Here is a 27,872-nt window from a genome sequence, read left to right as displayed (position 1 = left end):
GAAAAACAGAGGGATTAACTGAGTAAAAAGGATTGCTAGAGAATTTTCCAGACAGGAGGGATGGAGTACTGATGTATGTGCAAAGTGCAACGTGGAGGTAGTAGCTCTGTTTGTGGAGAATGAAGAATGGGGTGTTATATAAGAGAAACATAGAGTTAAATCTTCCTATGGGTGATTTTAATTGATCTATTCAGTTATCAATTACTTTTACAGGCAAGAATTAACATGTGAAATTAAAGCAGTTTGCACTGCTTTAGTAATCTGTCTTTGTGTGTCCTTTTCTGTAGCACTCCAACATGTTACTGGTTTCATAAGAAGTGAAATTGGTTATTATTGTATTTCCTTTTTCTCAGTTTCAGATGTTTCAGATGTTCCTTTTTGATTTCTGTTGCTCTGAATATGCACACTGACTCTGTTTATGTTTTTTAGCTGTTTACAGAGTTGTAAGAAATCAAGGAAACTATGGAAATGTTAGTGTGTCTTGGGTTGTTGATCCAGCATGTACCAATGACGTCTATCCAGAGCAAGGGACTATTTTATTTGATAATCTGGAGTTTTCAAAAAATATCACCATTTACTCACTGCCAGATGAGGTAAACACTTTTACAGTGTTTTGGGGTGAGAATATGGGACAAAGAGTAAGTACTAAAACATTAGAGTATAAGGAGAAAAAAGGAATGTGTGTTTCTCAAGAGCCTAATAACTTGTAGGAAATATCAAAATACTTGGGTAGAACTGAGATAATGTCTGCAAATCATAGAGAAATTTCAGAAGCTGTGCATACCTCTAAACAAAAAAGGTAGAAGCTGAGAGTAATTGTACTGTGGTAAAGTTATAGGAAAGTTTGACTGAAACTCGTATCTTGATAACTGGAATCCTAATTTCAATCCTAATCCTATATGCTGATAAATTTGAAGTAATATAAGAAAGATTACACCTAATGATAAATAAATAAAGCTGTAAAAAAAACTACATGTATCAGAAACATAAAACTGGAAGGTAACTTTTGGGTCATCTGTGCAAGATAAAGAGGAAGGGACTTACTTACAAAAACTGTAGATGGATGATAATTTCTGTATAACTGTATGAATTATCATCCCTCTTGAGACACATAAGGACTGACAAATAAAAACAACACTCAGAAATCTCTGGCTTATTAATCCCCCTAACTTTTCATTTTAAATTCTTCAGTGTTTTGTATGCTAGAAATTAATGTCTTAATACTTTCAGGTGCCTGAAGAGGAGGAAGTATTCACCATCAGTTTATTCAATGCTACCGGTGGAGCCAGGCTGGGCAATGTAACCACTGCAATTTTACAAATAACAAAGAATGATGATCCCATTTATTTTGCAGGTTAGATATTATTGTTTATAAATGTGGAATACATACACTACCTAAAACGGATTTTTTTCACAAACCAGATCATTGCGAAATCGTAATCCCAAAAGAGCAAGTGGAAAAGCTCCCCAAACTTTTTTTTTTTTTTGTATTTAATTTATATTTGTTTCCTTCAGAACCTTCCCATTTTTTTGTGTGTGTCATTTTTCTCTTTGTTGATGTTGAGATCAGTTAGGAGGCAAGGTACAAAATATTCTCTCGTACCTGAATTATTTCCTACCTTTATCACATACATCTTATTGTTTCATTGAAGAGGAAGATCCTACTAGAGAGAATTAAGAAAACAGAGCAAATGCAAGCAACTCAGGCTTGAACTCAGACAGATTTGTTGCTTTTGTATTTTCAGAACCTGTGACAGTGAGTGTTCAAGAAGGAAGTGTTGCAAACTTTACAGTCCTAAGGAATGGATCTGCTGATGTCGCTGTTGTTGTCCAGTATATTACTGTTAATGGAGATGCAACAGCTGAAGAGGGAGACTTTGTTCCCAGTGGAAAGAACAGTGTCATTTTGTTTGATGTTGGAGAAAGGGAGCAGAATTTATCTGTGTATATCAACGATGATGATACCCCTGAAACTGATGAAACATTTTATATTATCCTTTTCAATTCTACAGGTAAGTCTTCCTTTTTTTTTTTTTTTTTTTTTGCTGGCAATTTCTTAGTATCTTGGTCTTATCATAAAGCAATATTTAAATGCCAAGAATTATACGAATAATGTTTGCTTCAAGATTTTTATACAATAAATGCATACTGTGTTTGAATTTTCATCCTTAATTATTTTATTGGAAACAAAAATCAAATGATAGAGTTGATACTTTGCCTGCAAAAACAACTGGAGTGAAAGTCCCTTTTCAAATATAAATGCTCCAAATTAGATGGACTTCAATACAAAAACACAAAGCAAAAAAAAAAAAAACAAAATTTAGTACCCAACAGTCTTAGGAAAAGAGGTATTCTTTTAGTTATTTTTTTCATGCTCCAGAGTGTATTACAAAACTACATGATTTTTGTAAAAACAAACAGAACTGCCATATTTTGGAGGAAGGGTATGTAATTGCTCTATTTTATTAGTAGCGAAAAGTATGCATACATTTTTTTCACTCTGAGACTATAGTTTTAAAAGGCTTAATTTGCAGAAAAATATATGTCACAATTTACCCAGGGGACCACCTCTAAAGAAAGGATTTATTACCTTAGAAATAACGTATTTTTGTTTATTTATTTATTTTTCAAAGTTTACACTTAAAAAGGAATGACCAAAATTATTCAGCCCATTCCTCACGTTTTTGAAATACATATCTTTTAGAATAAATTATCACTGTTATGTAATATACATGAGAAAATAAAAGTGAAGTATAAGAAATTCATAATTTTTCCAGAGCCCTAAGTATTTAATAAAGACCCTCCCCACACCTAGCTCCAACAAAACTCATGGTGTTGTGGGAGAGTCATTTGCAATTGTGTTATCAAATTTTAATTTACTGCCCTTCATTTTTTACTGTTCTCTAGTTGAGAGGTAATAACAGGCTCTGAATCTGCTGCAAATCTTTGCAATGCAAAGCAAAGCTGTATTGAATCAGCCATTGAAACCTGAGGGGCTGTAATTTAATAAAGCAAAGAAAGATGATGGCAATTAACCATCAGACTATACCTTCAGATTGTGTGACACGTTCTCAAAGTAAAATACCTACCAGGTATTCAATTCAAGATTAGGAAACCTAAAATTAGATTTCTTCATCTGTAAGCACGCTAAGCATCTTAGTTCTCATTACAGTCTCTGATGGTCTTAGTCTTTAGCAGTCGATAAGACTGAAGTGATTGAGGTCATGCTACAGTGGACACCCTGCGGCTGGCCTGTGAGTTTCTCACAAGGCAGCATTGATCTTGAGTTGAATCCTTCCCTGAACATTGGTAGCAGGCAGCCAGAGGTTGACAGGGAAAGCAGTAATTTGAGTATAAGGCAGCTAAGCTATTTCCCAAGGTCGGCTGGTATTCACTGTAGTACCCAGGTCTCTTATAAAATATCAGACTAGGGAAAGGATTAGACAAAACCATTCTTCTTCCTTCATAAGTTTTCTCTTTTGTTGTCTCTTTCTACTTTAATAACTTTCTTCAGGATCTACTGGTAGCTCCCAATACTACCCCATTGGGAACATATCATGGCTTTTCTCCTAGCACATGGGGAATGGGTATCCATAGCCTCCTTTTTCCTCTAAAATGAGCATCATATAGTTTTACAGCCATTCTAGAATCACTAAGAATAAAGAATATTTCTATACATATTCCTGAAAGCAAAAGTTGGTTTTCTTTCTATGATTGGTTACATACAGTGGCCTTGACTGTTCTGAAATTTTTTTGGGGACTGTTGTTCCTGAGAGAAAATACAAATAGAGGTATATGAAGTTAGAGGAATAAGCACATTGTTTAACGTGGAACAAAATTTAGTCGGACACTTTCAAAGAAGACAAAAAATGGGGTGGGTGTGGACACATTATGTTCATCTATGGACAATGCAATGGAGTTAGAATTAACATCCCTTAATATTTACCTGTACTAATATGCACACTGAAATCCTGCTAGCTTCCCATCTACATAATAAGAATCTTATGTTTCTTCCTTTTAGATATTCTTTGATATGGGAGTGAATAAACTCTTAGACATTGCTCATAGCTTGTATTTAGTTTAAATGCAATACTTTTCTTCTAGGTCTAAAGAAGGTCGGGGCTCTCTGAATACCTTACTCTTTTATTCTGTACCTCTGAATATCTTATTCTTTTGACTTGTCCAGATGATCAAACAGAAAATGTTACCTCACATAACAACTACATGCAAGGATACTGTGTAGTAAGAATCACATCTTCTCAGTTCATGTCATTTTTCCTGAAAATCTTACGTCTTGCTCTCTGGATGGTACACTACTTAAATACTTTTACTCTGATTTGCCTGCTGCTGAATACCTCAAATTCTGTTTTTCACTGACTTTTATAATTGTCCTTTTCTTTGTATAAAAGCAATTGTAGTGAGTAGAAAACATAATTGGATTTAGAGTTACCTACATTTCTGATTCCAATTTTAATAATAATAATTGTCCTCTTTTTTAGGAGATACAGTTATCTTTAAGGCTGGAATGGCAACAGTTATTATTGAAGCAAATGATGATCCTAATGGAATTTTCTCTTTGGAACCTTTAGAGAAGCCAGTTGAAGAAGGCAAAAGTAACATTTTTTGGTAAGTAACGTTTAAAGAATATCTTTGCACTCTTTTGGAACTGGTGTATGTGGTACTTTATAAATAGCACTTTGATTAAATCAAATGCACAAGTGTGCATTGATAGAAGTGCACTATAGAAAAACAGTTTTACAAAATTTTGGATTAAATGATTTGTAATGTGTTGAAGACATCACCTGTAATACTATGGAGTACACAGTAAATATTAAAAAGTGCACAGAAGCTCATGTTGAAATGTAACTAAATAAGACTTCAGCATTGATGTTCTGTTATAATCTCAGGAACCTGTAGATACAGAAAAATCTGAATGATTGAGCACAATATAACCTAGGCTGACAGAAAAAGAAAAAAAACCACTCAACAAATAGCTAAATAAAACTGTGTGGCACTAGGTGGCTTTTTGTACCCATCTTTGAAATTTTCAACTGCAAACTACTGTATTCTTTCTTTCTGTTTTTGTATTTTTTTTTTCTTTTATCTGTTAATTACAGATTGAAATCTATACTTAAAGTCCGGATGTGACACTCTTCATTAGTCTGACCTTTGAAAGTATTTTCCTTTGTGCCACCATGATATATTGAAGAATTAGCAGGGTTAAAAATTGAATGCACTTGGCATCTCGCCTTGTTACATTCATTTCATAAATTTACTATGGGGTTTTAATTGGATGAAAAAATGATTTTTCGTTAAGAAATCTTGAGACAGGCTGTAAAGAGAAGTTAGGTCACAATAAATGCGATAGTGCAAATAGTTAGGGAAGAGGTTCTTCTTGCATTTAAAAAATCATCCTTTTTTTTTTGTCTGTTTGTTTTAAAGCCTTGAAGCAGATGCTTATGGCTGTGAATTGGTTCTTTATGCTTGTGTCAATACATCTGAAATATGAATAGTCTCAAGAAAAGAGGATATTAAGTTCATTGTGTGTTTGTTGTTGTGCTGTTCACTGTTTTGGGCTTTGTTGTTTTTTTGTCCTTTATAGTCTAATCTGCAGGATAATTTTTGTGGATTTGGTGGTGTTAAGAATATTGTTTTGATGTAAACATGCTTATATACAGGTGCTTTATGGAATTATAGGATACCAAGATCTCCAACATCTGAGGAACCTGCTCAGTCATCATTGATAAAATATATTTACTAGGGATCTGTCTCTTCCATACTGTCACTACTTTGACAGTTGTGTAGCATATAAAAAAGTGGTCAAAGTAGCATGTAACCAAACCACCGAAAACACAGAGGTTTTAATGAGGTAATTGGAGTTAGTGCAGCAGCGCTACACAGCTGGGATAGAGCACCCTGGTTAACGCCACAGAAGAAAAACCTTTGGAAGCAGAAACAACATAAATGTGTTGCTGTGGCTGGACTAGTTTAGCTGAACTAATTCTTCAACCTGATATAATCTATTTATAAGGCATTTTATGTCACCGTGCAAACCGACAGAAGCAAACTTCCTGTATGTAAGCGCACTCTTAATAAAGGCACTGTATGGGTCACTTTTTATTTGTAGTGCCTTTTTGAAATTAGTGTAATTGTGTTAGCAGATAGTTACCAAAAAAAAAAAAATCTTTTCATTTACTACGTTCTTAATCACAAATAACAGTAGATTTCTGAAAGCCGTAGAATGTAATTCTAATTTAATACAAGTGTAAGAAAAAGTTTAAGTAGACTTGATGACTGAAAGGAGAAATGTTTGTGGTTAAATGTAGATGATTCTCTTTCCTGTCTAAGAGTGTCCAAGTATATTAATTTTTAATGTTAACTTTCTGAACTATTATGCATTCATATTTATTATTATAAATTGGAATTACAAGACACAGTGATGTGTAGCTTCACAGTAGTATTCTGCATGGACCTGCGTATGCTACTTCTGTTTTCTAAAGTACGTATTCCGGGAGTAGAATTGTACTGCAAAAGTGGCTGCCTTTAAAAGGAAGGCTTCATGGAACAGTTGTAGTATATTAGTATTTTACTTTATATTACATAGTATATTACTTCTTACTGTAAGGAAGATTACAGTAAAAGGAGTCTCCACATTTTCCTTTTCTACTCAACGCTGATGCATGCCTGCCAGGACTCTCATTCTTTCTGTATCACTGAACAGGATTTTGAGACACAGAGGACACTTCGGCAATGTTTCTTTGACCTGGCAGTTGTTTGATAATAACTCTGCACTGAAGCCAGGAGAAGAATTCTATGAAACTTATGGGACTGTGTGCTTCATGGATGGTGAAAGGTCGAAGTCAATAACACTACGTGCCATTTCAGATAGAATTCCTGAATTCAATGAATTTTACATTCTAAAGTTGGTGAATGCTTCAGGTATTGTCTTCCATATCACCATTTCCTTCATATCTGGTAGAAAAGAGTTATGTTTAATCAATCAAAAAGAAACCAACACTAGAAAGAGCATTGCTTTGAATCATGTCTTGATATCCTATGCTTTTCTGGTAAGGTTTTAGGTCTTATTTTTCATTTAATCTTGATTTCCATATATAGAGAGTTACTCAGTTCCCGAATTACTGTTAAACACATTTTGGTGATCTGAACTTTAAAAGGGATGCCTCTTGGTTTTTGAAATTAAACTTCTTAAAGTTCAGAAGTTTCATTTCAAAAACCAAGAGTTCTGAATTTCAGATACATAGATCTCCATGCACAAAATATAAAACAAAGATACTAACAAAGAAATAACAAAGGTATTAAAGGTTATGTGTGTCTACCATAATAGAGGTTGCTTTTTTGTTTGTTTGTTTCCCTAGAGGAGGTAAAATACTTGTAGTTACCACTTCACATGACTTAAATTACAACTTTAAATTGCTACTGGACACATTTCCTAATCTGGATTAATTCCACTTTAGTACTATTCATGGTCTTCTGTGCTCTGATACAAGTGAAAATGTGTGTTGGCCTTTCCTGTAAGTGAAGTCCATACGGATGTACAAAAGATTTCCTGCTTATAACAGGTAGATCACTGTACACTTTGAACACGGAGATTCTCCATTCACAACATGATCTTCATATCATGAATTCTTACTGTGCAAAGATAGATGACTAACACCAGGACTGGGCAGCAGTTTTAACACACAACTGGTTACTGTTTCTGCAAGGTGTATGTACTTCTGTATCAGAGGCAACAGGCAAGATTTTGCCATTCTCTATTCCTGTAAGTCTTTGAGCAATACAAGAATTGAATTTGGCCCCCATGCTTATCAAACGAATCAAAGGTAACCTACCTTATTGGCTAATTAAGAAAAGATGGACCTTGTCATGTTTCACCTGAAAGACATCTGTGTGTTTTACAGCTGAAAAATAGCATGTGGGTTTGTTTTCTACTGAAATTACATCAGCACAGTGTTTTAAGAATAATACAATTAACCTATGTAATTTTCAAGTTAGATCATTTGCTATAAGTCCAGAGGATCTTAAAGGAGGGTTTGAGGTTTTTTTAGAAACTTGTTTTATTAAAAAAAAAAAAAAGTACTTTGAAACTTTTTTCTGAGTGTGTTGTTTAATCATTAACTTTTACTCTAACTTCTATTACGCAGGTGGGTCTCCTGGTCCTGGTGGTCAGTTATCTGAAACCAGTCCTACTGTAACTGTCATGATCCCTTTCAATGATGACCCTTTTGGAGTGTTTGTTATAGATCCAGAGAGCCAGGACAGAGAGATAGTGGAAGATACTCTTTCTGAAGATGACCTTTCCTATATTACGGACTTCACCATCTGGAGACAGCAAGGCACCTTTGGTGTTGTCCGACTAGGTTGGGAAATACTGTCTAGTACCTTCCAAGCTGGACTGCCATCAATGGTAGATTTCTTGTTGCTTGGATCATTCCCAAGCTCAGTACAATCACAGCCCCACATGAGGCGCCATCACAGTGGAACAGACGCTCTGTATTTCAGTGGAAAAGAGGATGCATTTGGCATTATCGGTCCTGAATACCCATAACAATGGAAATAATGCAGTAACCAATTTTACATTTTCAGCTTGGTTAATTCCTAATGTCAGTACAGATGGCTATATAGTTGAAAAGGATAACGATAATGGGACTTTATATTATGGTGTGAAAATTCAGACAAATGATTCTCATGTTTCTGTAGTGCTTCATTATACAGCATTAGGGTCCAATATGACATACATGGCTAAAACATCAGTCATGAAATACCTGGATGAGAATACTTGGCTTCACGTTCTGATTACTCTGGATGAAAGTATAATTGAATTTTACGTTGATGGAATTCTAGTTCTGGGAGGAATGAAGAGTCTAAAAGGAGAAGCAATTCTTGATGGTGAGCCTTTGCTATTTTTCTCCATATATAAAGCTCTGAAATGCATAGTCTAGCCACTTCAAAGGTGGAAGAAATACACTGAAATGATTATATCTGTTAAGTTAATTGAAAGGAATGGATAAGAATTCTTTGAGGATTTTCAGAAAGCCTATGGAAATTGTGTGAATGTTCTAAAAAATTCAAACTGCTGCGATGTTGAGTGAGAGTAGAGGACTATTAATTGTATGGTGTACTATTTTATTTCTGCTTTTAAAATTCCAGGTTGAAGTTTAAGAAATCAAATTTTCCATTTGTAAAAAGAATAGTACTTCTGCAATTAGTAATTTCCATCACACTTGCAGTACTGTAGCTAAGCTGAGAGGCTGAGAGGTTTTTTTTTTTTCCCTCCCTCGGTTTCTAGAACAAATATATGTGAAATGCAATTATGCTTTTATTGCTAGAAGGATATGTCTGTGCTGTAAATTTTCTTTATTAGTGGGGATGGCGTGTGTCTGGGGATAATGCAATAGTAAGGCAAGTATGTCATCTCTCTCCGTTGAATGTTGGGTAATACACAGTGGTGTGCATAGCAGCCCAGTTTTTCTCAGCATCCTCCACTTTGTGCCCTGGGACTTTTATCAGTTCCTGTGGTTGCTCATCTCTACAACTGCCACTCAGTGTCATATGTATGACAATACACTGAAGAGCACAGCTTTTTTTGTTTGTTTGTTTTCTTTCGTTTTCTGAAAGGCAACTGAAAACAGCTGATGTGTGTGTTTTAGCACAAGAGCATAGCATGGCACAGAACAGGATAGAGTAGGAATGAATATGAGGCAGCTGTGATCCTATAGTTTGGAGACAGAGAAATATAAATGCTGTTGTAAAAAGAGTTTGGAATTTGCATGGAATTACGGTGTGGTGGATGAAATGGATGTCCAGAAGGGTTAATGCAGTAATCATGAGTATCATCAGAATGGATCAGCTGCCCTAGCAGAGGGAAACAAAGTAGGATTTGTTCAGCAAAACAAGGGCTAAAAGGGGTTGCAGTTCTGCTCTGAAAATCTGTGGAGGAAAGAGGGAGCCTCAAGTCTCTAAGACTTATAAAAATGAGGGATGATGATAATGTGCTGCTAGAACTAATAGGATGAAAAACTTGGACAGCATAGGATGGAATTGTTTGGCCTGTGAGGACTTACCTGTAACATTGAGATGAGGCTCAAGGAACCTCCTGATTTTGGATCTCAAGATCAATATGATTCCTCATCCAGGGACAATGAACAGTTTACCATTGGTTTTTAAGAAAAACAGGTAGTCAGTTGCTGACTGTTTCATACAAATACAATAACATGAGAAAAAATTATAATTTCCTTCTCAGGTCCAGGAATAGTAAGAATTGGAGCAGGAATCAACGGCAGCAGTAGGTACACAGGGTTAATGCAGGATGTAAGGCTTTATGAGCGTAAGTTGACACGAGCAGAGATCTATGAACTTCATGCAACTCCTGCAAAAAGTGATGTCCACCCTGTCTCTGGGTATTTGGAGTATTGGCAAGGAGAGGCCAATAAATCATTCATCGTGTCTGCAAAGGATGACAAAGAGGAAGAAGGAGAAGAATTATTCATACTAAAGCTCATTTCTGTGCGTGGTGGAGCTCGAATTTCACAAGAAAACACCACAGCAAGATTAAGAATACAGAAAAGTGATAATGCTAATGGTTTATTTGGCTTCACTGGAGCATGTATCCCTGAGGTAAGGTGGTCATAATGGAAATTGTAGGTGATATTTCAGGCACAGAAAGCTAAATGGCAGGACCAAGTGACCTGAACAAACCCTAGATTTTGCAGTGTTTGCTTTTGTGGTTAAGCAAAGTTTTCCTAGGATTTGGAGATGCATATGTTCTGTTAATACAACCTCAGTTCCACTGGGATTTACTATATAATTTTAAAAAACTAAAGAAAAAAATGGTTAAGAAAATTTAGTTTACTATATAAACTGAAGACTAAGGCTTAATTTTTTTTTTCTAGAAAAATATTTTACCTTCACTTCTGTTACATTTGAGTTACCAGTTAAAATGTAAGATTTAATTCTCTGGTTTTTTTTTGAGAATGGATTATTGCAAAGATTTTTATTTTAGTTTTCTGTGTCACATGATGTGTTTGAGATAATTTTACTAGAGATCATGCAATGACAAAGTGTTATGGATTTTTCCACCTTCATTTGCTGTCATAAACTAAGTTATAATTTGCATATGTTTGATGTCAGTTGGTTGATTTAGTAGTGGTTTTTTTTGTTGTTTTAGTTTTAACAGATGAAATCTTTTTTCAGTGGTATCCATTCTATATGCAGAGTGTAAACTTGCTACTTTTTGAGGAGGCTTGAAATAAACATAAATCATTCTTTACTTCTTTAATCAATTATAAGGGGGAATAACATGATAGCTATCTCTACTGGTATTGGATTATTTTGTGGAAAAAAAAATTTAATATAGTTTTCATTTGGGAACTCTTATGAGCTTTAATTACATTCTTTTTTAATCAAAGTGCTTATGATGTTTTTAAAATAACTGTCTTGCCTGAGTGATACTAGTTTTCAGTTTGGTTCAGTTTGCTTATTGTGTGCCTACCATATGCTATGATAATAGATTCCTTCAGGTTCAAGTACCTCTGATACGCTGTGATGCCACAGATCATCAGCCAACCATGAAGAAAAAAAATAATTATATGGCACGGTAATTGTTTTGCACCTATCATATGTCCATTTCACCAGGGAAGTATTAGAGCTCTTAGTGGTGATGCAGGAACACAGCATTTTTTTACCAGTAGTTTAACTGTGCATATCTGTCTACTAGGCAGCTGAAGTCACACACAGTATCTATGCTTTCTTACAAAGCAGCCCTGAAATTTATCTAATGCATAAGATAGCTTTAACCTTTCCAATAACTTTCAGATAAAATTATTTTCTATGTTAATTTTATGAACGTTATTTTCTAAAATAGAAGGTCAGTACCAATTAAAGCTTCATTCCAGAGATGTGAAGTTGTCGCTGCAGAAGTCATGTTATCTGTGAAGATACAGAATTGTAAGGAGGACAGTAGAAGAGAAAAATCTGTTTTTCTGAATGATGATGGTATAGTTTATTTCTATCCATAGTGTGTCTGGTTAGAGAAAGTGCTGATCCAAATCTTTCTTTAAATTATTGCTAAGGAAAATTACAATATTGACGTTATTATAAAGCAATAGTTTCATTTGCTTTCGACAGGTACATTTCAAGCATATTGATTCTGTCTCTGACGCATAGTTTTAGGAAAGGGGTTGTGTCCAGGACGAACTGCAGTGTATTGTTATTTGTTACCTTAATAGTCCTCAGGGAGGCATCAGACTTTTGCAGATTCCACTAGGATTGTTCTGATTGGCATCAAGGTCAGTTTCAGCTTCCTAACACTCCAAAAGAGCTGAAAGTAACATGACAGCAATTTTTTACTTGAACATTTGTCTGGCATTAAATATTTTCGTGTTATTTAATGAAATTGCCTTGATTTACTTTGACAGTAATAAACGTTCCAAATTTTTGCTTTCTTCCAGACTGCTGATGAAGGTTCCACTATATCCTGTGTTGTGGAGCGTACAAGGGGAGCCCTAGACTATGTGTATATAAAGTACATTATCTCACAGGTTGATTCCACTGGCATTAATTACTCTGTTACCGATTTTTCTAATAGCAGTGGCACTATCACATTCGTTCCTTGGCAGAGATCAGAGGTAAACCCTACCTTCCTATTAACAATTCATCCTGTCCTTTACAAACCTCCTGGAAAATACCTTCTGAGGGTGCTTGGCTGGTTTGCATACTAGAGAGTGTTTACTTCACATGGCTTTTCTTATTATTATTTTTTATTTTGTTATTTTATGTTGTTATTTTTTTGTTATATATATATTTTCTTTCTTTCTTTTTTTCCATCCCTGACAACAAGAAAGTGTTATTTGTAGCTCTGTGTATATGTCAGTTCAAAAGTCACCATGTGTGCATGTACATATTAGATATATGTACATATACATAAAAAATATTAACTGTATTTATGTGTATGTGTACATATACTTTAAAAAGTGTAGATAGTCCATGTACTTTCGAAATTGGAAAATGATCAGGTTTGATCTGAGTGTTGTAACTCAAATTTATGTCCACAACAATTAAATAGGCAATAGTAAGATTCATTGCTGTTCTTGCACTCAAGGCTATCCAGGTTCTGTCTCCTTTTAAATTCAAAATCAGAAACAGGAGATTAAAGGTGTTCTTGTAACAATAGCTGTTTTTGAGTCTCCCTGAAATGATTACTGTCTGCTTTAATCTATTCCTCTGCATAAAGTGTGCGAGCAACTGGAACATAAGGAAATTATTCAATATTCTGGCCTTAGAGACACCTGAAATTGGTAATCAGAATTGCATCTCTGAGTTGGGGGAGAGAAAGAGAAATGATACATAAGGGAAGCTTTAGCTGCTTCTGAGAAAGCTTTCTAAAAGTCTTACGAAATTCCTTATCTGAATTAGTTTAAAAAAAAAAGAAAAAGAAAAAAGAAATACCAGGATACCAGGATACACTGAAGAGTAGGAATTCAAAGCTACAGAGGCCCACAATTAAAAAATTATGTGGGCAGACTGGAGGTCCAAAAGAGGGCCAGAAAGATGATCAAAGAGCTGGAGAACCTGTCCTCTAAGGAAAGACTCAAGGGGTTAGATCTTTTCACCCTTTAGAAGGGGACTTTGATCCCATTATTACAGTACCTAAAGGGCAGCTCCAGAGTTGACAGAGGCTCTCTCTTCTCAAGAAACCACAGGAGAAGACAGAGGGCAAAGAGTACAAAGATAGAGTGGGAGAGGTTTTGTCTTGAAATTTTTTACAACTACTGGAACGACTTCCTTAGGGACAGGGTCGGGTTGTCCCGACCTCAGCATCTGGGCCAGGGCAATCCCAAGCACAAACACAGGCTGGGCAGAGAAAGCACTGAGAGCACCCCTTGGGGGGGGAAGGACCTGGGCGTGGTGGTTGATGAGAAGCTCGACATGAGCCGGCAATGTGTGCTTGCAGCCCAGAAAGCCACCCGTACCCTGGGCTGCACCAACAGCAGCGTGGGCAGCAGGGCGAGGGAGGGGGCGAAGGAGGAAATTCTTCCCTCAGAGGGCGGTGAGGCCCAGGCCCAGGCTGCCCAGAGGAGCTGCGGCTGCCCCATCCCTGGCAGAGCCCAAGGCCAGGCTGGATGGGGCTGAGGGCAGCCTGGGCTGGGGGGAGGTGTCCCTGCCCATGGCAGGGGGTGGCGCTGGGTGGGCTTTAAGGTCCCTTCCAGCCCAAACCAATGTATGGTTCTATGGTAGAATTCCCATCACCAGGGGTGCTTAAGATGCAGTTGAACATGGTGCTGGATTATTTCATCTATTTTTTTTTTTTCCATGAAACATTGAACTTCATCTTTTGATGTCCCATCCAACGTGGGCTGTCCTATGATTAAAATTCTGGGGTAATAAACAGCGTGTGCTAGAAATAGAAATAAAAATAATCTGTTTCAATGAATTCAATCCTGATGTACAGCACAGAATTGTTAAATTTATTTGAAGAAGTGGTGCGGGACCACAGTACTGTAGAAACAACATACACTTTCTATTATTGTTTGTATAATAAGGATGAATTGTGAGTAGAAAATACCATCCTCAGTTTCACTTATATCAGGCTGCAGAAGTCAATGTGGACTCAAATTCGCTGAAGTCATTTGCAGGGATCCCAGTGACTTCACTAGAACTGTGAATCTGGATAATGTGATGACTGGCAAAAGCGTGTGGTATCTGAAAATAGTTCATTCATGTTATAATAGTTTGTTCATTCAGCTTTATTTCTCTGTGAAATGATATTACTGCATTTCATACAATCATATATAGCAGAAATTTCCAAAGCTTTTCTAGCATGGCAACATAGACGAGGCCCACATTACTCTATCTAGTGGCAGAAAATGGCTGATGTAGGCTCTTGCTACACAGCTTACTGGTCCAATTTACTGCATACATACAGAGGAGCTAATGTGCATGGCTCTAAGAAACGGGCTGGTAGCAAGCTGCTCTTCAGGTGGGATATCCTAAGGGACTTTCAACTGACATTTGTAATCTACTCATTACCATGCCTCTAAATATGATCAGCTACTTAAATGTTTTCTATATGTTTGTCCGACCATATCGAAACATAAAGAAAGATGGAATTTTCTGAAGTGAATGTGTTAGCGTGTTTAGAGCAAGGTTATGTTAGTAAATCGTATGATCTGCAGGTCAAAGTGTCAGGTGGTATAATAAGCTCAATTTATTTGCTCTCTAAATTGGATTAATCACTGTAATGTCTCTTCATAAGCATAATTTCAAAAAGATTTTAAAATTTATCAGATATTTCATGTTCAGTACATGGAAATTAAACTCTGCTTTTGTGAAGATATACAAAACCAACCAAACAAGTATTTATTATCACTTATTTATGTAGTTTGAAACAATTCAGAAAATATGCCTTCCATTTCCAGTAGCTTGGAAGCATTGTTTTTGGAAAGCATATTCTAGACATAAAATGTTATCTTAGAAATTAGTTGAATTTATGTGGAGAGCAAAAATAGTGTCCTTTGCTTTCAGAACTATACAGCAGATACAGCTGACTGACTAATCAAAGAATGTTGCATGGTTTGATTTCTCCATGATTTGGTCCTTCTCTAGGTGTTAAATTTGCATGTTATTGATGATGACATTCCGGAGTTAAATGAATATTTCCGTGTGACATTAGTCTCTGCAGTGTCTGGAGATGGGAAACTAGGTTCAACTCCTACCAGTGGAGCAAGTATAGATCCAGAAAAGGAAACTACTGATATCAGCATCAAAGCCAGTGACCACCCATACGGTAACAATGATGGGAATTATACAGCTTTGTTTCAGATTATTGTGTAGTTCTTTCCAGTCAGATGAAAACTTTGCTTGGTTGTAATAGTTGAGGAAGCAATCTCATATATTCCACTTTATCTGACTTGAATTAATTCATTGTTTATATACATGAATGAATACTGAATTAGTTTTCTTTTATAATTTTACAAAAAGGCCTCAAATCTTCCCTGCCCAAACAAGCAATGATTCTCTTGTGAGGGCAAATAAAGGCTCTGCATGTAGTTGATCCTGTCCAGGTTTTTCATCAAATGAGAATTCCTGACAATGAGAGTCATTTCTCCATATGTCTTGTACCAGTAAATACGCAAAACCGTGGCCTGTGAGGCTCTTTTGGGAAGAGAAGGTTTTATTATTGTGCTGTGCCTTTTATCAAGACTGACAAGAATATCAGTGAGAGAGGGTAAGGCACACAGCACATCTCTGGAAATAGTGTGATTGAGGCTTAAGGGTATACTGGTATATGTGGTTTTTAATTTCAGAACCATCACAAGATATGTTATCAATCACTTTATTTAAATTGTTTATCATCTTTAAAATTTGTTATGAAAAGCCATGTAAGTAGTAATTCTTGTCTTCCAGGTCTGCTCCAGTTCTCTGTGGGGCCACCTCCTCAGCCAGGTGATAAAATGATTCTTCCAGCCTCTTCTGTGCCCCATATTACTATTAAAGAAGAAGCTGGACACGTCAGATTACTGGTAGTTCGTGCACAAGGCCTTCTTGGAACAGTTCTGGTGGAATACAGAACAGTGCCAGTCACAGCTTTCAGTCCCAAAGATTATCAGGTATGGCAACTGCCAAGGTGGTATAATTGTTTTGGAATTAATTAGAGTTATTTATCGTGGAGATAGCTTTCAGTTTGACTGCTCTAGCCCAGCTATGATTCTTTCACAGAAAGACTACTTTACAAGGTGATGTGGCAAATGGATATGTAATATTCACTTAAAAATATACATCATGTGACTTCTCCATTCTTTTCTCTGCAGTAAGTTGCATTGTCTAGGAAAAGCCTCTGGTTTTGAACTTTTTTTTTTTTTCTTAACAGAGTTTTCAGTGTAGCAATTTGTGAGTTTTGCTGTTGTTACAGACCATATTATTCAAGTGCATGTACAGGTTAACATTATGCTTGTACATACTGGGATTTGTATATGCCTAGCAAAATAACCTGCATGTATCTGCACTTGCTTGTCCAACTGATCATTTGTGCAGAAAAATAAGAAAAATGTACATGAATGCAGATGCTCACCAGTATGTCAACTTAGATGTCTTCTTCTTTTTTTTTTTCTTTTGTAAAACAGATTTTTCAGATTTTTTTTTAAAGCTTAAGTGAGGAAAAGTAGATGTTTTGAAAAAGACAAAATGAAGGTTCTGTTTCTTTTTTTTATATGGATGAAAACATTAGACTTGAACAAAAATATGAAGAGCTCTTATATTGCAGGCTGTTGTGGGTACACTGGAATTTCAGCCAGGAGAAAGATACAAGTACATTACTGTTAACATCACTGATAATACTATTCCTGAATTAGAAAAAACGTTTAAAGTGGAGCTGTTGAACCCAGAGGGAGGAGGTAAGGCACATATATCAGTCCCTTAGTTGTATTTTCATGACCTCTACTCGTTCATAAAAATCTTGTCTTTCTTGGCATTATTTTCTATGTTATTTCTGAAAACAAACAAAAAGCACCTCTACATCCCCACCCCCATACAGCTGTCTTTTTTCGTAGGGAAGAACTGTTCCTCAGTTCTTTTCTTAATCCTTGGTGGAAACAACCAGATCCCATAGCAAGTATATTATTACCATGTATTAGGGAAAGTGTATCACTGCCATCTGTTAGGTCATCTAAAGGCAATTGCTGCTTTTCACTTTGTATAACTTCATGGTTGGTAATGAGAACTAAAATAATGCAAAAATATATTAGCAATATGTTGCATTTCAAAAATATGGAATATTTATAAAATATTTAAGGCTAAACAGTCAAAGTGTTGTGTTTTTGTTTGTTTGTTTTGGTTTTTTTTTGTTTTGTTTTGTTTTTTCTTCCACATGAGTGAAATCAGAAGAACTGCAATACATAGGTCAAATGGATTATAGCAGTAATAGGCTGTGGATGTTGAGGGCCATAGGGAGTTTGCTGAGCTGTAGCTGCAGAGGTAGCTCGTAGATAACTGTCTGTAAGAACAAGACAAACACTTGAAAGAATTATTGGTTTGAAGGGCTAGTCTGAAGGGACGGCAAAGCATAGTGGTGCTGCCACATAAACCCCTGAATACCTTACAGATTTTTTTTTCCATTTGAGAAAAATTTTAACGGAGATTGTAAAGCTTGTTGGAGGGAAAAGTAATTAGAAACACTGACAGCCATAAATTGATTTTTTTTTTTTAAACTGATGTTATTTTTTTAAACAATTCAGAAATTGCAAGTGTGGTCCCTTCTGGGAGGATGTATCAGATTTCCTTGAATTAATCCAGCTCTCTGCTATGATTGTATGTGTCTATGGTGCAACATGGTCTCAGTGATTCTTTTGGTAAAGTCTTGAGACTTTTCACGTATTTTGTCTTTTTGGTTGAATAGTTGTTTTGTTAAAAGGAGTCAAACTTTTCTCTTTCAAATTGTTGTGACAGAAAATTTACAACTAACTTTAGTAATCCAGTAACTATATAGCCTTTTTAAAATGAGCCTTCTTTTTGGCCTTTCCAACACAAACACAAAGCTTATGAAGCCCCCATTAGTTAAGTTTTCTGCAGATTTTCCCAACATTTTCACTTTGTGAGAAAATATTAGAATAAGGAGCTTGAGGGACTTTATCGTCTCCCCTACCTTTTTTTTTTTTTTTTTTTTCAATTTAGATTCCTCCATGACAAGCCTCAGTTAGGAGTGAGAAAGGGGAAATACAAAATGGGGACACAAAGAGGGAAAGAGAGGAAAGATAAACTATGTGTATGTGTTTTCTTTCATTCTGACTTCCCATTGCTATTTCCAATGTCATAAATTAAGTAAGAGGTGGCATATGTAAATATTTCAGTCTTTATTAGAACTCCTGTACACTTTCAGAAGCAAAGTTGATACCTTCCTAGAGTGCTTCCCTCTTTTTTTCCTGTTGTCCAGAATAGTTTAAATTTCTCTTTGCTTGCGCTCTGATTTATAAATGTATATATGTGTATATATCTGTATGTCTGTCATCTTAAAGTTGCTGAGCTCTTTAGAAATGATGGCAGTGGTAGTGGTGATGGGAACATGGATTTCTTCCTTCCAACTGTCCATCAGCATGGTAAGCATTTTGGATTAATCTTTATTTCTTTATGCTAACTGTAATATCCCTCATGAACTACACTACTGACACAGTTTATCATAGTGTTATTTTGCTTGTGGTTTGAGATATATCATAGAGTCCTGTCAAAACATTCTTTCCCATTTTAAAAAAGGCTTAATTTCAACAACAGTCAATACTAACCGTAATACAGAAAATAACAGCTTCTCTATCTTCAAAGCTGTATTTTTATAGAACACAATGTAGTTATTCCAGAAGTAGTTAGAAAAATTAGCTTTGTTTGTAAATTTTGTAAAATTTTCTGGAGAGCAAAGAGGAGAGAAACTTTTTAAATTTAAGGTAATTTAAAAATTACCTGACTGTGTGTTTTGATACTTTCTTTTGCCACTTGCTTTATGCTTTGATCTCTGCATCTCAAAAATACTCTTAATAAAAAGTGGTGTTAGCTCTTTTTTTTCTAAAAGAATGCTTTGATTATTTTTCATTTTTGAAGTCTATTTTTGTCACAACATACAGAAAACAAAGATAATTTAATCTTGAGAAAATTAAAAACATACAATATGCAGAAATAAGATGAAAACAAAAGCACCTACTATGAGGGAAACGCTAATGATGGCGGATTTTGAATTAAACCCTAGAGACCTGAAAATATTGTGTTAGCACCCATTATCGAAATCAAATAATTTATTCCACAGTGACAGCCTGATTTTCTGTTTTATTTGAAAATACAAAGGAGTTCAGTTTGAACCTGAGAGTAAGTCTGTGGTTTAACCACTTTTTGGAACTTCCTGGGAAGTGTTGTTTCCTCTTCTGTGTTTCCAGATTTTTTTTAAAATGCCAGGCTCTTTCTCTTTCTAAGCAGCAAGTTATCTCACACAAGATGATCATTACAGTAGTAGAATTTCCTGGACTAGCTTTTTCTTTGTTCCAGCTTCAGTTAAAATAGTACCTGCTTTTGTCCTGTCTGCACTGCTTACACTGTGTTTTACCACGTAACTCTCCCCTACCCTAAATTCTAGTTCATTTTCCTTAATTAGACAAGTAATTTTATTTTTGATCCTCTCTTAAAATATTTGCATTTTATATGTTGCTTTGGAGTGTTGTTCCATAGAAGGGCTGCCAGGACTGCATTATTGAAAGTGAGTTCCTTATCCATGTGGATAATTATTCCACATTTAAAACAAAAAAAAAACACACCACAAAATGCAAAACAGCAGAAATATTCCAGTTATGCTTTTCTGTGTGCTTTTTGTAACAAACTTCCTTAGCTTTTAAGAAAAGATGGTATAAAAAAATAACTCATTTTGGCACTTGCACTTACAGCCAGCTTGGGAATTGCATCCCACATCGTTGTGACTATTGAGGCTTCTGATGATGCTCATGGCGTCTTTGAGTTCAGTACTGAGTCACTCTCGGTAAATGGAACTGAGCCTGAAGATGGAGATAGCAATATTATGTTGCAGGTTAGAAAGTTTTGGGTCTCATATTGCTATGCAATCCTCTTTTATGTCTATTTTACAGAGCATTCTGCAATATTTTTATAATAGGTCTACAGCATTTTAACTTAACTTTATCATGTACATTTGTCTTGACATTTTATACTTCACTTTCTAAAGTGTATCTTTCAGCTTAAAACTAAAATGTTTTATATAAGTTTAAATTTACTTCTACTTGTTTACATTTGAGGTATGAATATTTTAAAGTAAGTGCTGATGACACAACAAATACAGCAAAGCTAAGATGATAAAGATTACACTGTTTTTAAAATTAGTTTATTTTTAACTCATCATGTCAATGACTTTGCACTGTATATAATGGAGGGGCTGGATTGTGTGCAGCTTGCAGTTGGCAATGACATGCTTAAGATCCTCCGGGTAAGGATTAAGGGACATGGAAATAAGTTATAACAATAAGATGAAGTTGTTGTGGGAGTCTGCTATAGACCACCCAGCCAGGAGGACAACATTGCCAAATTATTCTATAATGAACTAAGGGATATCTCTAGGTCATCTGCCCTTGTCCCTGTGGGTGACTTCAACTTCCCAGATGTTAGCTGGGAATACCATACAGCCAATACAAACAGGTACTGGAAATTCCTGAGGCACGTTAACAATAACTTGTTGGTACAGTTACTCTGGAAGCTGACTAAGAAAGGTGCCCTCCAGATTTGTTGCTTGTAAACAGTGAGGGTCTTGTGGGTGAAGTGGTGATTGGAGGCTGTCCTGGCCATAGTGACCATGAGATGGCTGAGTTTAAAATCTTTGGTAATAGGAGGAAAACTGCCAGCAAAAGTTCAGCCCTAGCTATGGAGACAGCAGACTTCAGACTACTCAGTGAACTAGTTTGTGAGGTCCCCTTGGAACCTGCTTTTGAAGGTATTGGAGTCCATCAGTGCTGGTTAGTTAAGTAACACCTCTTAAGAGCACAGGAACAGGCAATTCCAAAGAGTCAGAAGTTGAGCAAGCTGGGCAGAAGGCCAGCTTGGCTGAGCAGGGATCTTATTCTAGAATTTAGGCGAAAAAGGAAAATCTGTGGGCATTGGAAGCAAGGTCAGTTGAACAAGGACTACAGAGGTGATGTTCACTCAGAGTTGAAGCTGGCCAGTACTGTGGGGACAACAAAAAGTGCTTTTTTTAAAGTATGCTAACAGCAAAAGGAGGAGCAGAGAAAACATTGATCCATTACTTGTTGAGGTTGGTAACCTCACAAATAAGTACGCCAATAAAGCAGAGGTTAATGCCTTCTTTGCCTCTGTCTTTAACACCAATGATGGGCTCGGGGACACCCAAAGCTCTGAATTTCAGGACTGTGATGATGATAAACTCCCAGCCAACTTTGAACTTGTGCAGGATTTGCTGCTCCAGCTGGATGCATATAAGTCTATGGGGTCCAGTGGGATTAATCCCAAAGTACAGAAAGAGCTGGCTGATGTCATTGCAAGACCTCTCTCAATAATTTTTCAATAGTCTTGGAGTCTGGAGAGGTCACAGTTGACTGGAATTAAGTTAAACGAGGAAGTGCTGGATTCTGCACCTGGCAAGGGGCAATGCTGGCTGTACGGACAGGCCTGGGGACAAGAGGCTGAAGAGCAGCCCCATGGAAAGGGATCTGGGGGTTTTGCTTGACAGCAAGAGAAATATGAACCAGCAGTGTGCCTTAGCAGCCAAAATGGTCAACTGTGTTCTGGAGCATAAGGCACAGCAATGCTGGATGGTCAAGGGAAGGGATTGTCCTGCTCTGCTCTGTGCTGGCGAAGCCTCACCTCTAGCACTGTGTGTGCTACAATATATGAAGGACATAAACTATTAGAGAGCATCCAAAGGAGGGCTACTATGGTGGTGAAGGGTCTAGAGGGCAAGAAGTATGAGGAGCGGCTGAGGTCCCTGGGTTTGTTCAGCCCAGAGCAGAGCAGGCCGAGGGCAGGCCTCATGGCGGCCTGCAGCTCCCTCACGAGGGGAGCGGAGGGGCAGGCGCTGAGCTCTGCTCTCTGGGGACAGCGACAGGACCCGAGGGAACGGCATGGGGCTGGGACAGGGGAGGGTCAGGCTGGGGGTTAGGGAAAGGTTCTGCACCCAGAGGTGGTCGGGCACTGGGACAGGCTCCCCAGGGACATGGTCACAGCACTGAGCTGCCAGAGTTCAAGAAGCATTTGGACTACTCTGTCAGACATGCGATTTGATTTTGGGTGGTCCTGTGTGGAGTCAGGTGTTGGACCTGATAATCCCTGTGGATCTTTTGTAACTCAGGATATTCTGTGATTCTGTGACTTTGCTGTATGCCATTTTACACTTTTATGTTCTTCTTTCTTATAGTACAAAGAAATACATAAATCTTTGTGTTTTCCACTTAGGTTGTGAGAACTCATGGGGCCCTGTCTGAGGTGACTCTGTATTGGGTCATAGTCTGTGATCTTACAGAAGACCTGGTCTCTGCATATGGGAATGTAACATTTGATGTTGGCCAAGTGAGAGCAAATATTACCATACAAGTTTCTCCTGACAACGTGCCTGAACTGGATCAGGTGTTTTCAGTTTTGATCATCAATGTGTCCGGTGGTCGTCTTGGAAATCACACTAATGCAACATTAACAGTTTTAGCTAATGATGATCCATATGGACTGTTCATCTTTTCTGAGAGAAACAGACCAATAAAAGTTGAGGAAGAAACAAAAAATATCTCCCTGACAATAGTAAGGCTTGGTGGTCTTCTTGGTACAGTAGTGGTTACATACAGAACTTTAGGTGATGATGAAAAGTCACCCTTTCTTCCACCTGATGTTGTTAGAGCAATACAAGGAGAAGATTATATACCCATTACTGGTTATGTGATCTTCGCAGCCAATGAAAGCGAAGCCACAATATCTTTGCCTATTTTGGATGATTATGATCCTGAGAGGTCAGAATCTGTTTTTGTGGAGCTAAACAATACTGTTTTGATCGACAAAGTACAGGATCGGCCAAGTAAGTGTCTTTCATATGTAAACCCAAAGCTTAAATATGTAGGCTAATATTTATATTTAATAGGATAAAATGCAGCAATTGAAATTACAGTAAAATTTTACCTCTGCCTAACTCTGTATAGTTAAGAATCCTGTAAGTTATATGTCAGAGTATCTCACATTAAGTATGAAGATTCTGTGTGTCAGCATATATTTCCTTTACCACAAAATTTTGTCAGGGGTGGACATTTCTTTCTCCCTTCTGCATCTGCTTTATCCCAGGTGTTTTAGGCCAACTGTATTACTGTATTGGTTTTGTGTGCTAATACCTGCTCACCTGTTGTTTCTGTAAAGCACAATGATAGGAAATAAGCTAGTTGCACTTACTGAAAGCGAAAAAAGCCTTTTAAACATTAAGTGGTGTAGAATTGCAGCTTCATGCTGGCTTTTTAGCGTAGAGGATGTTTGCCCGATCAGATAAATTCAGGTCATTACAGCCTTATTTATGCTTAAGAGCTTCTTGGCATGCCTAATTTCCCTTCCCTCTCCCCCATGACTCTCCCACATTAATCTTGATTTTTAAGGGAAACACTACAAAAAATTCTACTGGGAAACTGAAAGGTTACTTATAGTTCATCATTGCTAGTGTAAAATTCTATTGTCCTATGGACAAATAAATAAGTAATTTTGCTAGTACCTCACCTCTTCAAAGAACTGGTGTTTTGTATGCTCCACAGCAGGGTAGAATAATAAGTTAGTAAGAATGTGGATTTTCTGACATAATATAATTCAAACATCAAAAATATGCTTGTGCAGTTTGTAGTTATATTTTGTCCAAATCTAAAATGAAAATTTTATTGAAAGCTAGTAGTGGCCATCCACTAAACTCAGGTGTATGTATATGAACAGTATAGCCATATATAGGAGGCATTTCAGGCTTGCTCTAAGAGGTTTTTTTCATATTTCAGTTGTAAATTCTCCTCGTCTTGGATCAGTGGGTGAGACTATAGCTCATGTAATTATCAATGCCAATGATGATGCTTTTGGAACACTTCAGCTTTCAGCTTCAGCTGTGCGAGTTGCTGAAAATTATGTTGGACCAATCATTAACGTGACCAGAACTGGGGGAATTTTTGCAGATGTTTCTGTGAAATTCAAAGCTATGCCAATAACTGCAACAGCTGGTAAGAAATCAAAATAGCAGAAATACACATTCTGTGTTAAACCAGAAAGAGCATACTGTATGCTTCGAGTAACCAAAGCAAGCAAGTGTGTATTGAATGCAGTCTAGTAAAACAAGTAGAAAAAATACCAAAGTGTGAGATACTTACTGAGTGTACTTAGGAGACAGGAATTCAGGTCCTATAGAAGAGACCTTACATCAAATTTAAAAAAACTCAGAGATATCATCACTGAAGAATCTAGCAAGAAAACTAAGGAAAGGAATTGGCTGTTTGTTTCCCTGGTGGCCACTCACTTTCTCAAAAAAATAAAATAAAATAAAAAATCCTGTAGTAGTATATATAGCTAGTACTTAGTCCTTTGTACATATTTCAACCTACCATACATGGCTTATTTGAGTTTCTTGGAGGGAAATTGAGAGCTGGTGACTCCTCTGTGAAACAGACAAATGTTAAGCACAATTCAAGAAGACTTTTACTTTGCAAATGAAAGGTAAAGCTCTCAGGTGATCCCTGAAAAGCTCCACGAGGGAAGGAGTGACCTTATGTCCTTTAGTAAAATCTCCTTTGAAAAAGGTACTTCTGTTTCATTTTATCTCTTGGAAAGCCAGACAACTATCAGAAATCAAATATAGAAATGTCACAGTTGTGTGATCTTCTCAATGGAAGATAATAATGGACCTTTTGTAATTGCTTCTTGGACTGACAGTGTAAACTCTGTTTTGGCCAAGATGAGATTTATTTTCATCCATCCAGATATCTAAAAGGCACTAGGAAATAAACAATTGTATTTTCTGGGTATGAAGATAAAGAAAAAAAAAACACAAAAAAACACACCAACATATGAACACAAGGGAATGCAAAAAGAACAGATAAATATTAGTGCTGATAAACATTAGTGATGTTTCATAATGAACCAGAATGCCTTAATATTCTTCTGTGTTTTGATTGTTTTGTTATTTTTTCATGTACAAATCTAGGTGAGGACTACAGTGTAGCCTCATCAGATGTTGTCTTACTAGAAGGAGAAACAAGTAAAGCTGTGCCAATTTATATAATTAATGATATCAATCCTGAAGTTGAGGAGTCCTTTTATGTTCAGCTGCTGAATCAAACGACAGGAGGAGCCTTGCTTGGATCTTTGACGAGGGCAGTCATAACCATTGAGGCTTCTGATGACCCGTTTGGATCCTTTGGTAAATGAGTCTTATTTGCATATTTTCTCTTGTCCAGTAGCAATCTGCTGATTTGTGGGTGAGTTATTACTGGGCAATGGAATAAAAATTTTCAGAATACAAAAAGGGAAGTCTGGATGAACACAGTAAAGGACAAAATAAGATAAACTAAATTAAAACGTGTAAGTAAGGGCAAATGGTGCCCTTATATAGCGAAATTGAAGCATTCAGTCAACTTATATATCAAGATTTTGTGAGACGAAGGTGGATTTTGGAGTCTCCTAATGGGGATGGATTTTAATTTAATTTGTATTTTTTTATCTATTCTAAATGTTGCATTTCTGCAATAGCTTGAAGCTTAAGTTTACATGCCAAAACCTGTTTAGATAGTGCAGTGTCATTGTTTTACAAAATAATCAGGCAAAGCAGGTTTAAATATCTGGGGAAATTGGAAAGTACAAATATGACTTAAATTGCATTCTTGTATGTTCTGGTTGTTAGTTATTGTAGTTTTTCTTCTTTCTATCATTATCAGTAAAATGGATTGTGGACACTTTCCAAAAATAGTTTCATTACACAGGTTTTGAGAAAAAAATGGTAATTTCAAAAATTTAATGACATTTTAGAAATTTATCTTTTCTATTTATTTTTTCTATTTCAGTATTTCTGGTGTATGTTTTCCAGCCATTTTATTTGACTTACTCTTTCTCCCTTTAGTACCCTACTTTATTTCAGTTATTCCATTTTATCAGCAAAATGTAAAGGAAATTGACAAAAGTAAATAATTCCACATGGATAATTCATTAACTTCATTCTTAACAACTAAAGATTTTATACAAGAAAGACTTATATTTGAAACAATTTAGATGGAATATGTTGACACATTTTTTCCATACGTGACATAAAAAATGATAAAAAATTTCCTCACTGGGAAAAATTACCTTCTGACCGTCTTCTAAAAACTTAGATCATGGCTAGCCTTGAACAATGGATACGTTGGAATAAACTCTTGGGTGGGGGCTGAATTTTCATGCCAATTTTATTTGCAGATAAAATGATACTGAAAGTTCAATTTGAAGTTTAAACCTGATTAACATTTTTTTAATTGTGCAAATGAATGCAATCAAGTGAAATAAAATATATAATTCAGTAACTAGGATGGTGTTTTTATTTTAAATATTACTGTTAATGAAATACACCTCTTTGTGCTGCACTTCAGTGTTCCAGATGACCGAATTTACTGTGGAGGAGCCTGAATCTGGATCAGTACCCATAAATCTGCCAGTAATCCGCAATGCTGGGACACTTGGTAACGTTACTGTTGAGTGGGTTGCTACCATTGGTGGACACCCTGCTGATGAGGACTTGCAGGTTGCCTCAGGCAATATTACTTTTGCCCCTGGGGAAGCCTTTCAGATGCTACTATTGGAAATCCTGGCTGATGATGTTCCAGAAATAGAAGAAGTAAGTCAAGCACTTACATCTTCCTTGAAGATGGTATTAATTTTGACTTGTTCTAGAAATATGTATGATGGAAAACAAGAAATGTTCCGGCAGGAAGGTGCTATAATTTCATGTTATACTTTGCTTGTAATTATTGTTAGAAAAACCACAAATTGTCTAGCTGCATTACTTCTTTTTCTTTTCTTCTCTTTGAGATTGTCCGTGTAGAATTAACTCAGGCCTCCAATGGTGGTGCTATTGGGTTAGATGGCGTGGCAAGTATTATAATACCTGCCAATGATAATCCTTATGGCACAGTTTTCTTTCATCAATCCTTATATCGAGTTCAGGAGCCACTAGAAAGAAATTTGCTGGCAAACATAACAGTCAGGCGAAGGTTTGTATAATGTTTGCTTTATTTGTAATTACTATTTATTCTTCACTTTTGTTTTCACTATAATGTCAAATTTCATGCTCCTCTCATAAAAATATGTGCATCAATTCTTTGATCTGCCATCTCAATGTATTT

General features: G+C 36.4%; 2 protein-coding genes across 2 annotated transcripts; both read left to right on the top strand.

The window, feature by feature from the left end:
* Nucleotides 1-909: 909 nt before the first annotated feature.
* On the top strand, nucleotides 910-13,121 carry LOC310890697 (adhesion G-protein coupled receptor V1-like). Its single transcript, XM_083853016.1, has 4 exons — nucleotides 910-4,626; nucleotides 6,722-8,907; nucleotides 10,262-10,635; nucleotides 12,468-13,121. Exons 2-4 carry the CDS (start codon nucleotides 8,532-8,534, stop codon nucleotides 12,735-12,737), a joined length of 1,020 nt encoding a protein of 339 aa, XP_083709142.1. The 5' UTR covers nucleotides 910-4,626; nucleotides 6,722-8,531; the 3' UTR covers nucleotides 12,738-13,121.
* Nucleotides 13,122-16,775: 3,654 nt separating this feature from the next.
* On the top strand, nucleotides 16,776-24,760 carry LOC310890701 (adhesion G-protein coupled receptor V1-like). Its single transcript, XM_083853019.1, has 5 exons — nucleotides 16,776-17,408; nucleotides 19,026-19,106; nucleotides 20,430-20,569; nucleotides 22,957-23,566; nucleotides 24,513-24,760. The coding sequence occupies exons 2-5, from the start codon at nucleotides 19,073-19,075 to the stop codon at nucleotides 24,743-24,745; spliced, it is 1,017 nt and encodes a 338-aa protein (XP_083709145.1). The 5' UTR covers nucleotides 16,776-17,408; nucleotides 19,026-19,072; the 3' UTR covers nucleotides 24,746-24,760.
* Nucleotides 24,761-27,872: the final 3,112 nt, after the last annotated feature.

This window comes from Anser anser (assembly GCF_964211835.1).
Source record: "Anser anser genome assembly, contig: HAP1_SCAFFOLD_365, whole genome shotgun sequence".
Taxonomy (NCBI): Eukaryota; Metazoa; Chordata; class Aves; order Anseriformes; family Anatidae; genus Anser; species Anser anser.
The sequence above is the reverse complement of the archived record's forward strand: the minus strand, read 5'-3'. Positions and strand labels throughout refer to the sequence as shown.

Coding starts and splice junctions, on each gene's coding strand:
- LOC310890697 (XM_083853016.1), top strand. CDS start 8,532: ATGCATTTGGCATTATCGGTCCTGAATACCCATAACAATGGAAATAAT. Junction 8,908..10,261: donor AGGAGAAGCAATTCTTGATG/GTGAGCCTTTGC, acceptor TTTCCTTCTCAG/GTCCAGGAATAGTAAGAATT. Junction 10,636..12,467: donor CTGGAGCATGTATCCCTGAG/GTAAGGTGGTCA, acceptor GCTTTCTTCCAG/ACTGCTGATGAAGGTTCCAC.
- LOC310890701 (XM_083853019.1), top strand. CDS start 19,073: ATGGATTTCTTCCTTCCAACTGTCCATCAGCATG. Junction 20,570..22,956: donor ATAGCAATATTATGTTGCAG/GTTAGAAAGTTT, acceptor TTTTCCACTTAG/GTTGTGAGAACTCATGGGGC. Junction 23,567..24,512: donor CAAAGTACAGGATCGGCCAA/GTAAGTGTCTTT, acceptor TTCATATTTCAG/TTGTAAATTCTCCTCGTCTT.